At 33.5% G+C, this 12,828-nt stretch overlaps 2 protein-coding genes across 11 annotated transcripts in view; one reads left to right on the forward strand and one right to left on the reverse strand.

The window, feature by feature from the left end:
- Nucleotides 1–1,342, forward strand: part of tweek (transmembrane protein KIAA1109 homolog tweek) — a 28,842-nt gene extending 27,500 nt beyond the window's left edge. For all 8 annotated transcript variants that reach the window (XM_089074328.1, XM_089074329.1, XM_089074334.1 and 5 more), the window contains one exon: nt 1–1,342. This exon is cut by the window's left edge and continues 3,476 nt beyond it. The gene's annotated coding sequence lies outside the window, so the exon portion shown is untranslated.
- The window catches only part of LOC105423631 (uncharacterized), a 13,959-nt gene extending 1,339 nt beyond the window's left edge, over nt 1–12,620 (reverse strand). The window contains exons 1-18 of one of the 3 annotated variants that reach the window (XM_011633442.2): nt 12,479–12,620; nt 9,289–9,382; nt 5,757–5,984; nt 5,352–5,443; nt 4,965–5,272; nt 4,601–4,864; nt 4,266–4,444; nt 3,980–4,184; nt 3,752–3,910; nt 3,222–3,548; nt 2,882–3,138; nt 2,451–2,798; nt 2,163–2,337; nt 1,999–2,074; nt 1,774–1,889; nt 1,437–1,690; nt 1,123–1,342; nt 1–969 (exon numbers count right to left, since the gene is read on the reverse strand). The exon at nt 1–969 is cut by the window's left edge and continues 1,339 nt beyond it. In XM_011633442.2, the coding sequence (XP_011631744.2) occupies nt 892–969; nt 1,123–1,342; nt 1,437–1,690; nt 1,774–1,889; nt 1,999–2,074; nt 2,163–2,337; nt 2,451–2,798; nt 2,882–3,138; nt 3,222–3,548; nt 3,752–3,910; nt 3,980–4,184; nt 4,266–4,444; nt 4,601–4,864; nt 4,965–5,272; nt 5,352–5,443; nt 5,757–5,984; nt 9,289–9,382; nt 12,479–12,605 (3,507 nt within the window). In that variant the 5' untranslated portion in view covers nt 12,606–12,620 and the 3' untranslated portion in view covers nt 1–891. Of the gene's footprint in view, nt 970–1,122; nt 1,343–1,436; nt 1,691–1,773; nt 1,890–1,998; nt 2,075–2,162; nt 2,338–2,450; nt 2,799–2,881; nt 3,139–3,221; nt 3,549–3,751; nt 3,911–3,979; nt 4,197–4,265; nt 4,445–4,600; nt 4,865–4,964; nt 5,273–5,351; nt 5,444–5,756; nt 5,985–9,288; nt 9,383–12,478 lie in introns of all 3 variants that reach the window. The other 2 variants (XM_011633439.3, XM_011633438.3) reach the window with 2 other exon arrangements.
- Nucleotides 12,621–12,828: the final 208 nt, after the last annotated feature.

The raw sequence follows: 12,828 nt of genomic DNA on the forward strand, positions 1-12,828 counted from the left end.
AATGTTGTTTGTACATAATCGTGAAATGAAATTAATTATATAGCAGATAGATACTATTTACAATTTAAACACTAATGGTTTTGTATGACGCAATATTTTGATAAGTTTATTCAACTTTGCAATTGTCTAAAATATTGTTATTAGTACTGTCAAATATATTATTTATACAACAAGTTATCTGTAAATCAATATCAAAAATTAAAATATCTACGTAAAAGATGTATGCTAAATGTAGAAATATATGCTCATAAAACAGATCTTGAGTATAAGTTTCATAAGAAACTATTAAGTGTTTAGATGCTGTGACATGCTGATGAATATAAAAGTGATTTACATTAGTATTAGTACTGCATTGCAATACATGATAATAAACACTTTTTTTACACAATTTTGTAGAAGTAATATGATTTAGTTAATATTTGCATCTAATTATTAATATTAGAAAGCCTCAACGTTGGATTAAAAACTAAAAATATTACAAGAAAAATATTATAACTTGATAAATATACGGTAAATGTTGCACCCATCAACTGCTATTTAATTATTCATGTCGCCGTTATTACTATCCATTTTATGAGATGAATAAGGTAATGAAATATATGTATGCATATTTTTACATACATTATCTAAAAAAATTTTTTGCATAATAACGATATGTGCTATATTAATTATAATTATGTATAATTTTATGTCTATATTAGTAAATAATATATACTATGTAATGCAACATGATGATATATAAAAGACAGGATTATTATAAACTACAAAGCAGAGGACAGATTACAAAGGCACAAAGGCTTTATATAGAATAGAGAATTCTAACTTTTATTTAAATGTTTAGAACCTTATTATCAAGCTTCTTATAAAGCGCGCTGTACAAGAAGAGAAGATTCATTGTTCTTCACAGTCTCGATAAAAGTGCAATGTAAATTCCAAATAGTCGACGCCATGCTTACTTTTACAAATATTCTGTAATAAAAAAAAACGATAATTAGATTATGCGATTCGATATTAAATGCATTAAAAACCTTTCTAATGCACTAATATAATTTTACTTATATTTAGTTATATAAAGAATATTAAATAAAGAATATTATTTCTTCTTTACATTAATATGATTACCTCTTGAGGTTGTATTGTAGGTATGCGAAACTTTAAAGTCTTCCTAAGATAGTGAGCAACATCAAGAGCAAAGGACTGATCACCCGGTTGATTATTATTTTCAATATACTGAGTTTGTTGCTGCACAATATAGCTCCAACCGCATACGATTGTTTCATCCATACCAGAATTTGGTGAAAAGGGACACTGCTGCACAATTTGCCAATACCATGGTATACCGCTATAAAGAAAGAAAAGTCATGATTGTAAATATCTAATATATATGTATGTTTATAGATGTGTGAATTTATAAAAAGCACACATTTTAAACTTACACAAAATGTAACGTTAAATGCGTGTCTGGCATATGTTTCGACAAGGGTACAATGCAACTGATGTTGTTGGGTGTATCTGGTGATGATGGGGAGCAATATCTTTGATCCAAAGAGGTGTTGAAATTCTTTGCTACTACAAATAATTGCGGTTTAGGCTCTGGTGGTAATGATCCTGCGGCATTGCTAGCGACTTCTCCCCAATCTCCACCACCAGTTTCCCGCCTTGCCCGTTTATGTAAATACTTGTAATTGGTCTATAAGATACATATACGCTTAATTATATATTTAATTTTATCATAAAGTATCTAATGTAAATAATTTCGAAGAAATTCTATACCTCTTTCACAAGAGTTTGAGTGCTAGGATCAGATGGACTAATACCATTTTGGAAACCCTTACTTAATTTTCGTTTCTCTTCATGTGGCATACTTAGTGGCTGTTCCAAATGATCTGCTAAAGATAAATAAAATTTGTTGTACAATAATGATTCAGATTGTATAAGGCATATATAATCTATATGCATGTTTTAATAAACTCAAAGAAGCAATTATGAAATACTTACAAATAGATTTCTTCTCTGGTGGATGATCAGGGTGAGGATCTTCCAGTTGATGAATTTCAGCTGTACAACAATATATCTGAAACATGATATTTATATCTCATTTAATTATAGATTTATTATGTATCCATATCGATCAGTAAAATGTAAAATAAATTTCAAAATACCTGACATGGACTTTCAAGCTCGGTAAAATGTGCAGGACATTCTTCAGGTCTTCCTAAAGGGATTGGGCCTTTATTAGCAAATAAAGAATCTACATCTGAGCCTTGATCGTTTTCATCTACATTACTAGGAACGGCACCCGCGCCATTTCTACTAAGCCAATTTCCCGGAAATTCACTGAAATATATAATAAGAAGGTATTATAATAAGGTTTTTAACAAATCTACATGTACATATCTAACAAAATGCTTTTTTATAACATTATTTAAAAAATTTTATATTTTACTGACTTATTTTTTTCATGTTTAGGTTGGGGACCCGGATGGCTCATTGGATACCACGTTATTTCCTGAGAATATAATTGTTGTTTCGTATGCGGAGGTGGCGTGGTAAAGGAGTTACTCTTAACAGATAATCCTCCATCTAATTCTCTTGTGTAAGATCCTTGTTTCGTATATAAAGGGGATAATGTGCTATGTAACAACGAATTATATCGCTGCTCGTAATTAGAAGTGGTAGACATTGTCGGTGGATGAGCCGGTCCAATAGCCAACATTCCATTGCTTGCCATGGCAGACCATTCAACGCTACTGCGTTTTTGATATTCTAAGAAATATAATGTTGCCATTGCAACTAAACTGAAAATTGTAATGTCAATTAGTTAGATGTTTGATAGAGAAAGTAAAGATTAAAATGAAAATAAAGAGAAATGAATAATTACCAAAATGCCATAATAAGAATAAGTATAACAATGATAATTTGAATAAATTTATTACTACAGAGAAGTTCTTCCTCTCTTTCGAATCTTTTTGCCTTTCCGTGCAAAGGCGACTTATTGATAGATGATGAATATTTATTGCTTGATATACTAGATACTGTACTGATGGAACTTTTTAGACTATCACCCCTTTTCAATTTCGCTAGTCGTTTATTTATTCTCTCTAATTGATCTATTCTCGTTTCTAGATTGTCTGTCACCTGTAATAATCAGTATTTAGACGAAAAGTGTATATTAAAATTCCATGTATAACACTACGTGAGGAACTGACAAAAATTCTTACCTTACATAATTCCTTAACGGCACCAACATTCTCCATAAATATTCTCTCTTTATTTACCACCAAGAAATTTTCAATTCTTTGACCATTTGGCAGAACTATATCACCTGCTGGTAGCACTGCTTCCGGCAGAATTTGTTGAACTTCTTGCGCTATAACGCCAGTATCTTCCTGTTTGATATCCAGACCAGAATGTTGCGCGAATTCTGGAGCATATCGATAACGAACAACGCGTAGTTGTTGTACATTTCGTAACTGCTCGCGCGTGTCTATCTCTTGAACGCTTTGCTTTGCCCTTACATCGCTAGGTTGAACGATATGACCGGTTACCTATGTGATGAATTTAACAATATATTGACACACAATTACAATATCCAATACATTATATTTAATTTATTTTATTTTTCAACTAGTGATTTGAATGTATATATATATATATATATATATATATATATATATATATATGTATGTATGTATATGTATACACATATATATATAAATAAATAAATAAGAAAGTCGCTTTCATATCGTACTTTCATATTGCCGTGTACAACAAGAGCTTCGTCCGGTCTATCTGTATTAATTCCAACTCTACCGGCATGATAGACGCTGTCTGGAGCTGCTCCTCTTTGCCATCCACCTTCAGCACCTACCCCAGTGCCTTCTGATTCAAATTGTCCTGGATTACTCGCCTATAATGCAATATACGAGAATCAATCTAGCGGTTCCAGAAATAACATTCCACCATTACTTTTACGTACTCTGACAATTATACGTTCCGATGCGTGAGCTACTACTTGATAACTGGCTTGGTCTGAAGTATGAGCGTGTAATCCGACGACCAAGTGAAAATACCTCTGATCCGGATTCGGTTTTCCCTTCTTACGCATATTATTGCTTGTAGTTTCGCTAAAGTGCAAACGGCCGACTGTCACTTTCGTAACACGTTCGCCGCCTAATTCGACTCTGTAAGGACATCTATAGCGTAATCCAATTGTGTTTAATTATACTTATCGATTTGTACGTTGCGTCGATGTATAAACTTACGTTACAGGATGAAACGGTTTCTTGCTTCTGTCGCTTTGACTCTGTTCAACTCTGATTGTTTGCGATGGAGATTCCACTTTAACTCCATAGAAATGTAATTGAAAACCGCTAATCTTTTTTAAACCTTCGCCAGTCCTAACAAATACGGCCTCCCCTTGAAGCTGGGCGTGACATGTTATCTAAACATAAGGATAGCAAATATAAGAAAAATTATCGAAACATAAGAAAAATTTATATATAATTTTGACATCGTTACTACACTTAAGTTTAAATTCAAAAAAATATGTTTCTGGGCTCACAGCATATTTTGTTTTATTATTTTTATCAGACACTACCTGAAAATGATTCTTCTTCTGACAAACAAATGCATCATCCGAATTACTAAAATTAAATCCTTTGTCGGCATCCACCCTATAATGTGGCACTGGTAATTCTTTGAGATTATGATCGCAAAGAACGTGCCAGGATGTCTGTTGGAATGGATGGAACCGAATACACTGATAACTAGCATCGATGTAATTGCTATCAGCGACTTCGTCGCTATCCAATACCGCGCTACTGCTGCTGCAACTGTGCTCCACGGTACCCAATTCAGGTTCCTGTAAAGTATAGTAAGCAATAATCGCGAATAATAATTAAAGAAGGAAAAAAAGAAGGAAAAAAGAATCGAATGAAATTACAAATGAAACGCGAAAATACCTGTTTGACGTGAATAAGACCATCTTGGCTGAGTTTCCTCTTTTTTGAAGCCGATTGCAGAGAGGAATATAACGTATTAATAGCAGCCGGACTATGTTCGTGCGATAACGGCACTAAAGGCGGTCCTATCTGGGGCTGTGTCGAAAGATTCGATGTTCCCGACGTAAGGTGGGATGTCAGGACTGGCGTTAACAATAGAGGATCGGTCGTTGTTGCAGGTAATGCTCTCGGAGAAGGTGGTAGCAAATTAGGAGGATATTGATTGTTCTGATGATGCAAAAGTATCTCTTGTAAAGCCGCTTTTTGATCTACAATTACATGCAATTCTTTTGGATTATAATTTTCTTTTTCAGAATATTCTTATGTAAGTATTGTATTTAAACTCACGTGGCGAGTGTACGTGTTGAGTGTCATTATGTCCCGGCGGTGAATACGGTGGCTCACTTCCGCTATCCGGTGGGCTTTCCGGTAGCGCGTGTCTGGAAAACAATGTTCTAGATTTTCATCGAATCATCAAAACTAGCTGCTAGAGAGATCTGTCTGATTTTCCTATTATACATGTTCCTAATAATCTAGAATCTTGTTGTTGTTTAACTTTTGTTACTTAAGTGAAACTAATGTAATTTCGTTGAATTAAATCCCTCATTTAATATTTTCTCTAATGCCAGAGGCAGAGGATTAATAGAAAACTAGATTTTTAAAATTTTTAAGTAAACGTAGAGATTATTTTCGTCTCTCCCTGGCGTAAAACGCGCGGATATCAGCTTTATTCCTCACAGCTGACGGACTTACGGATGCGCATACGTCTGCGGATCTTTGTAGCCGCCGCTGTTGGGTACCGTCGTGGTACCGGAAGCGCACACTATCGAGACTGGATGAGCCTGCGTCATCTGCGGCGAAGGTAGTCGCGGTGGTGGCTGCTGTTGGGCGACCGGTTGCGACGTGGGTGCCTCGATCCGGCCACCGTGAGACACCGCTCCACCTCCATTTTCGTTGTGGGCGAGAGTGTCCGCGAAATACCTAAATATGTAAAATGTATACGATCTTTCATCGACGACGTCTCCATTTTTTTTTTAATGCTTTCTTCACGCTTGCTTCTCTACTAAAATATAGAGTATCATTCGTCGTCGCTTAGGGAAAAGATACGTAAAAGATATATATATATATACGTTGACGGGAATTGGAGATACATATCGGGCGCGCTATATCGGCATCCTTTTTATCGATCTTTCGAGAGCTATGCATGCTGCGAGACCGCGACTGCACGTTAAATTTATTTACAAAACATTCGAGATATCGTTATCGTCTGAATCACGGCATTTGGTCGGTATCACGGTAAATGATGCTTCGACGACTCACACGCTTCGGCGAGCTATGTCCCGCATTGAATTTTCTCAACTCGCAGAATTCGCGAGAGCTTAACTGTGCACACGGTACCGGTACTGTTATGCAGTTTCCATCCAAGTGAGGAAGACTCGCGCGGCAACAATCTACACGTCAATCTAATGAATTTTCCGCGAATTCTTAATTAAGAGGCAATCAGAAACGTTCGTTCGATAACGATCCGTAATCTCTCTCGACCGCGTGAAAAAAAGAAAAATCTCTGTTCCTTCTTATTGCGTAAGCCGTAATTACATTGTCGATTGAATGGAAATTTCTGGAAATTCTTTAAATATAAATTATGATCGAGTATTATGGTCTTTATTATCTCTTGTTGCGTATACTTTTTATCGTGATATCTCGCGCGTTACTTTATATTGTTTCGTAACTAATGCAAGTAGAATAAAAAATGAACGGATGTATTTCCACATAACGGATCTTCTTTCTCTAAACGACAATTCTGTATAAAATCACTTCGCGTCGCTACTATGAATTTTCTCCGCTTATCTATCTAACTAATGTCTTTTTTAAATAACATATCTCTTACGTATTGATCACGATGTATACACGTGTACACATCGAAATATGCATAAAGTCACAAGAGAATAATAAGGAGAGAGAAAGAAATAAAAAAAAAAAAAAAAAAAAAAACATAGAAACAACAACAACAACAACAACGACGACGACAACAACGACAACAATATAACAACAATAATAAATCTCAAGAATAAAAAATAGAATGAATAGAGAATTCATAGAAAATAAAAAAGAAAAAAAACTTAAAATGAAGACATATTGAAAAAAGTGTTTAATAGCTTAAAACATGAAATTGACAAATGAGAATTTATTGTTGAATAAATAGCACGCGAGTATCGTTCGGAAGGAACTTTTTTTCTTTTTCTTCTCGGTTAATTCTGTCGCTGCGCGATGATCCCGGGAACCTTTTAATGGAAGACGAGTGCTGGAAGTCGAATTAGCAGGGTTAACGCAGTGTACACGCTGTGATTCCATCAATTCCGTTCTGTCTGCCTCTGTCATTATATCATTACATCTCTGCGGTCGTTATCTACGTGAATATCTGTCTGTAGCTTGAGCATATACGTATGTACACACGCGTACGTACGATTGTGTGCGTATAAAGAATGGCTGGATGCGTTTCCTGGTGTATGCGATTACGTCAATATGTGCTGTCAGGTCTGGAATAAGATGTTTTCGTGCCTGAAGCCAAATGAGAGATTGAGAGTTCACTTTTGTAGATGTGTTGTAATTTATTGGAAAATACTAAGGGGTTTAAGATCTTCTTGTTTCCTTGAAAGTTGAACTTACACAATGACATGATTCAATGAAATAAAACGTCCTATTTTTAAAAGCGTCACTACTTCTCGCAATTATAAATATTATAGTAAGTATATATAGTAATAGTGTTTCCAATAATTAATTGAAGCATTCGTACTGCTAGAATCTTATCAAACAAATGCGCGAATGTTACTTCTTTGAAATGTAAATACTGATAAAATATAGAGTATAGAGAACAGCATTCAAATTTTCTATGATTTCAACTATTATATTTATTAATATCATTAATATCATTAAATACTAAAAAATATTGAACACAATATATTCAACAAAAATATTTAACAAATAATTCTCGAGGTAATAAGAAAATTTGTGTGTCAGTATATCTATCAAGGTCGGCATGTTGCATCGACGTCCACCGACGTGATGAGCGTCATGTAATTAAATACATATATTTTAATTTTACATTAAACATTTTGTTTTAATGTTTTGTAGCGTTTTTCTTTTCATTTGTGGTTTATGAAATGAAATAGTTTATACACCTATCATGATACATTTATTACAAAGAAATGCTAGTTCTTATGATTCTTAAAACTTTCTTACTTTTCAATTGATCAGGTACAGGATCAGGTTTTTAATCAGGTTTAATTTTTACATTGTTAAAAATACACACGCGACAATAACTGTATCTAAAGTGTTTTTGTCACAGAGTTTGTTTTTTTTTCTTTCACTTGATGAAATGTCTAAAATTTTTTCACCGTTTGTATGTATAAATAACTTCACGTATTTCGTACTTTTCCATTAGCAACAGGAAAGCTTTTTATCTTTTTCTTACACATTGCACATTTTATATGCACTACTGCAAAAATAAACAGGAAAATATTATAACATGTCAAGAAGGTCAATTTTCAGATTAATAAAATACAAATATTGTCCAAACACAGTGACCATGAAATCCTATGATAATCATCGTGATGTAGCGACAGAGTAGCCGGAATACATAGTGTCGAGATGGAGCAATTTAGAAATTTAGCCTGACACATCGTATCGTTCGCAGGAAACGCGTGCTCGTGCTGCTGGAGAGCAGAAACGTATTATCTAAATTCGTTAATTATCATAATTTGAGAAGGCACCTATATAAACCTATATAAACGTCAAAAATGTCACATTGTCGCAAGAGAATTTTACGCTTCTCATCGTACTCATTGTATTTTTAAAATATTTTACTATTATAATTTTATTTCATGGAATTATTATCAAATATATCGAATATATCGAAATTAAGGAAAGAAAAAGTAGCAAAAAGCGCTTAAGATTTATTGAGGCAACTTTAATGAATAGACATTAAATGTAAGATTAAATGTAAGATTTATCAATGTAAATTGATAAATTGGCGTTCCATATTCTGAAAAACAACAAATTGCTTTGTGATCATTACGTGACACGAACACGCGTATTGTAGGCGTTAACCATGGCTTCCAAATGTGGTTAAGCTCCGTCACCAGAAACGCTTCGTGCGAGATCAAATTTCCTGTCTAATCGCAAAATTTTTTTAAGCCAATCCAAAATGCGCGAAACAAATAACAATATGGAAATAAATAATAATTATAATATATAAACATGTAAAATTAATGTTCTTCAAACTCACGTTGCAGGTTGTTCACTATCACTATTGATAAAGTCCTCCAACTGCGAAAAATCCAAGGCTTCATTGTCTATCCCTCCAACGAAGTCACCACGACCTGCAAAAGAATTTTGCATTAAAATAATAATAAGTAATTTTTGTTATAAACACTTCTAATTATAGCCGATGTGAGAATTTCAATCTTTCAACATTCACTATATTCTACTATAAGTAAGTTCTAGTAAAAGTAGATGTAATTAATCTAATTCAAAATTATTGCTACTGCGTCTACTTCAAACATATATACGCGACGTATGAACGTCTGCCATCTTCATTTGTTGCATCACAAGTTGCAAGAGTTCGTCTGAGAGAGACGCGTCTACGTCGGAAAAAGATTTCAAGTAAGACACATTGTAAGTTATCGTCCCGATAGTTTTCAGTGAGGGAGAAAGTTGATTTATTGAATGGACACGAACAAATTTCACGGATGATCGAGATTCGAAGAGGATGCAGTTGAATGAACAAAACGTCAACGAGGACGAAGGGAGAGAGTGGCACGAATAACAGCCGAATTTTTTGCAATAGTTCCTAAATTCCACGTATACCGTTGAAATGTTTGCTTTTCAGAGACAATCGGAGAAAATGATTTACAATTTTCTCACAACGGAAATCGCGCGAGACTCTACGAAAGAAGTCCTCCGATTGCTTGACAAAGTCTAAAAATTATGAAGCGATCGTTAGTCCGCCTAACATTGATACTCCCGATCCTGTTTTGAAATGTAGAAACGCGGGCAATATGTACTTCATATATACTTAAGCGCTTAAGACTCCAAGCATAGCGTTGTAATACGTTACTTCCGGTCAAACATTCATAAACATTTAAGCGTTGGGAGCCGAGAGTAAGGACACTTTTCAAGTGAATAACGAGACGTAACGTCATATTGTATCGCCCAAAGTTTTTCCACTCGGCGGGACAATATTATTTTTCAATAACAAATCTTAGAGAAAAAGAGAAAAGAGAGAAATTAAGAAATCATTCTTATTTATTTAAAAGTTATGAAAGTGTAAAACAGTAGTGATTTATTTTTATATTGTGTGTGTGTGTGTGTGTGTGTGTGTGTGTGTGTGTGTGTGTGTGTGTGTGTGTGTGTGTGTGTAAAAGACATATTTCTCTAATTCTAGAAATATCACGTAATGTTGTATATAATAATTGTAATAAATATATTACAATTTTGTAATATTTACAAAATAAATTTATAAAATCATGTAAAGCAAAAAAGAAGTATATAATAAAAATATTATGATAAATATGTTTAGCGAAACGATTTAATTATCTAAATCAATATATTTTTATTATGATTTAACAAATCATACACGCAAATATTGTTTATATATAAAAATGCTAATAAATTCAGATTTTCAGTGACCTCATAGGGCAACGAGTTTTATAAATCAAAAGATTTAATTTCTGATAAATAACAAACAACTATAACAAACAAATATAATTATATTAGACATATTAATGTTGTGAGAATTAATAAAAATAACAAAAACAATAGGTTTAATTTGATAGTATCTTTAATAATTCAGAAAAGTGCTTCAAATTTGAAATTTTATAATTTTTTTAGAGAGAATAATTTCAAAGTTCCTTTTTTTTTGTCATTGACCGCAATAAAAATTATCATTTTTAAATGATCGAACAAATGAAGTCTAAAATGTATGGCGCTTAGCGTTTACGAAAAGAGTTGAAGGAGTGACGAGGGTGGATGAGTCGTTGCCAGCCAACCCTTTATCGAGGTATCGACCAAACACCGCCCCTGTGAACATGGTTGGCCATTTAAATCTGAATATCATTATACTAAATATGTAATATGTACGCAGTAAATAAATTATCGAGAACCAATATTAATATATGAAAATTAGAGTAACCAATATTTATTACATTTTCTGATTTGAAAAAAAATTAAATGTAAAATACAAACTTTTAATAAATTTATAATTTTAAGACGCATGAGGGATGCAAAGATTTGTGCATTTTAAATCTTTAGAAATAATTTTATATAAAAAAAGAAAAATATTACAAGATGTATTTATCAAAATATGTTTTGATTTGTATAAATGTACCAAGGAATTGTCTCGAAAAGATAAATACTCGTTTCATTCACAGTAAATTAGAATTGATTGTAATTAATAAACCACAAAGGAATGTAACTTTCACCGAACGTAATTATACGCATCTTTTCTAGTCGTGCAATGTACTGCAATGAAATGTTGATTTCAGTTAAAGAGCCTTCAATCGTGGATAAAACAATCCACGTATAATAATCGCATCTTATTCTAATTAAGTCTCGAATGATGTAAAAAGGTTTACATATAAAGAAGACGTATGTAGACTTTCGACCTGTATAGGTAGACGAGCACTTTCTCTGGCAAAATAAATAGAAATGCATCGTGGACGGTGACTCGTCTATGAAAATTGGCTGGCTTTCATCCTTCGCAATAGAATATAGATGAAACGTAGCAATGTTTATAACTGGCTGCTGTAATCCGCACGGTAATAAAAAGTAACACTAACGTACATATGCAATATCATGTTACCCTTGCGCGACTCGTGTGTATCGTTATGATCATATCGTAAACGTTTAAACAAAGGAAGTTAATCGAAACCCAGTTGTCGATTTTACTCCCGTTAATCGTGGGGTTGATGCAGCTGCCGTGTCATGAGCGAATCCGACGACGTTCCACCTGAGTCCTAAACGATAGGCAGGGTGCAGCCTACTTTTTCATGAGCATTTTCGTGCAGGGGATTCGAACAAGTTGTAGACAGGTGTTAAATTGCTGTTTGTGATCACAAATATATCAATATCCGTCATAACATGTGCCTCGATACAATACAATTATGCTTATTACGTAAAAATGACGGTAAATAACGATAACGATGGAAGCAAGGATAAGAGACGTAAATAAGCGTATCACGTAATTTTTACGTGAATTAAGGAAATCGCGGTTGATGCGTACTGTCAAAATCCTTCTTTTTCACTCTTCTACTTAAAATTCTACATAAAATATCTATTTCTCTCATCTATTATAGAATTAAATCCATCCAAATACATGTTTCACGTTAGAAAGGATGAGAGAAAGTAATTTCAAGAATCAATAATAAAATAAACCGATTTACAAACTGATTACAGGATACATAATAAAAGTTAATTACCTGCCACGCTGAGCAATCGGCGAGCGCTAACTTGATTGATAATGTTAGCATCTTCATGATGATCGTTCGGATGATTTCGTCCATTTTGATCGTTAGATTGATGTTGAAGTGTCCACGAAAATTCCATAGCGATAAAAAAATATATTTTATTAAATCTGAATCACTCTCGAAAGATTGTCTGAGACGTAAGACTAAAACGACACTTCATCGCTACATAATTTTAATGTCGCGAAAAGTTAAGTAGAATATAAACTTAGGACATTAATCGAAATCGAAATATCACTCTGCTTGTACAAAATTTGATCATATATCACGTGATGAGTCTTTATATTTCACGTAGCACTTCATAA

This window comes from Pogonomyrmex barbatus, unplaced genomic scaffold (assembly GCF_055798465.1).
Source record: "Pogonomyrmex barbatus isolate J1 unplaced genomic scaffold, ASM5579846v1 scaffold17, whole genome shotgun sequence".
Taxonomy (NCBI): Eukaryota; Metazoa; Arthropoda; class Insecta; order Hymenoptera; family Formicidae; genus Pogonomyrmex; species Pogonomyrmex barbatus.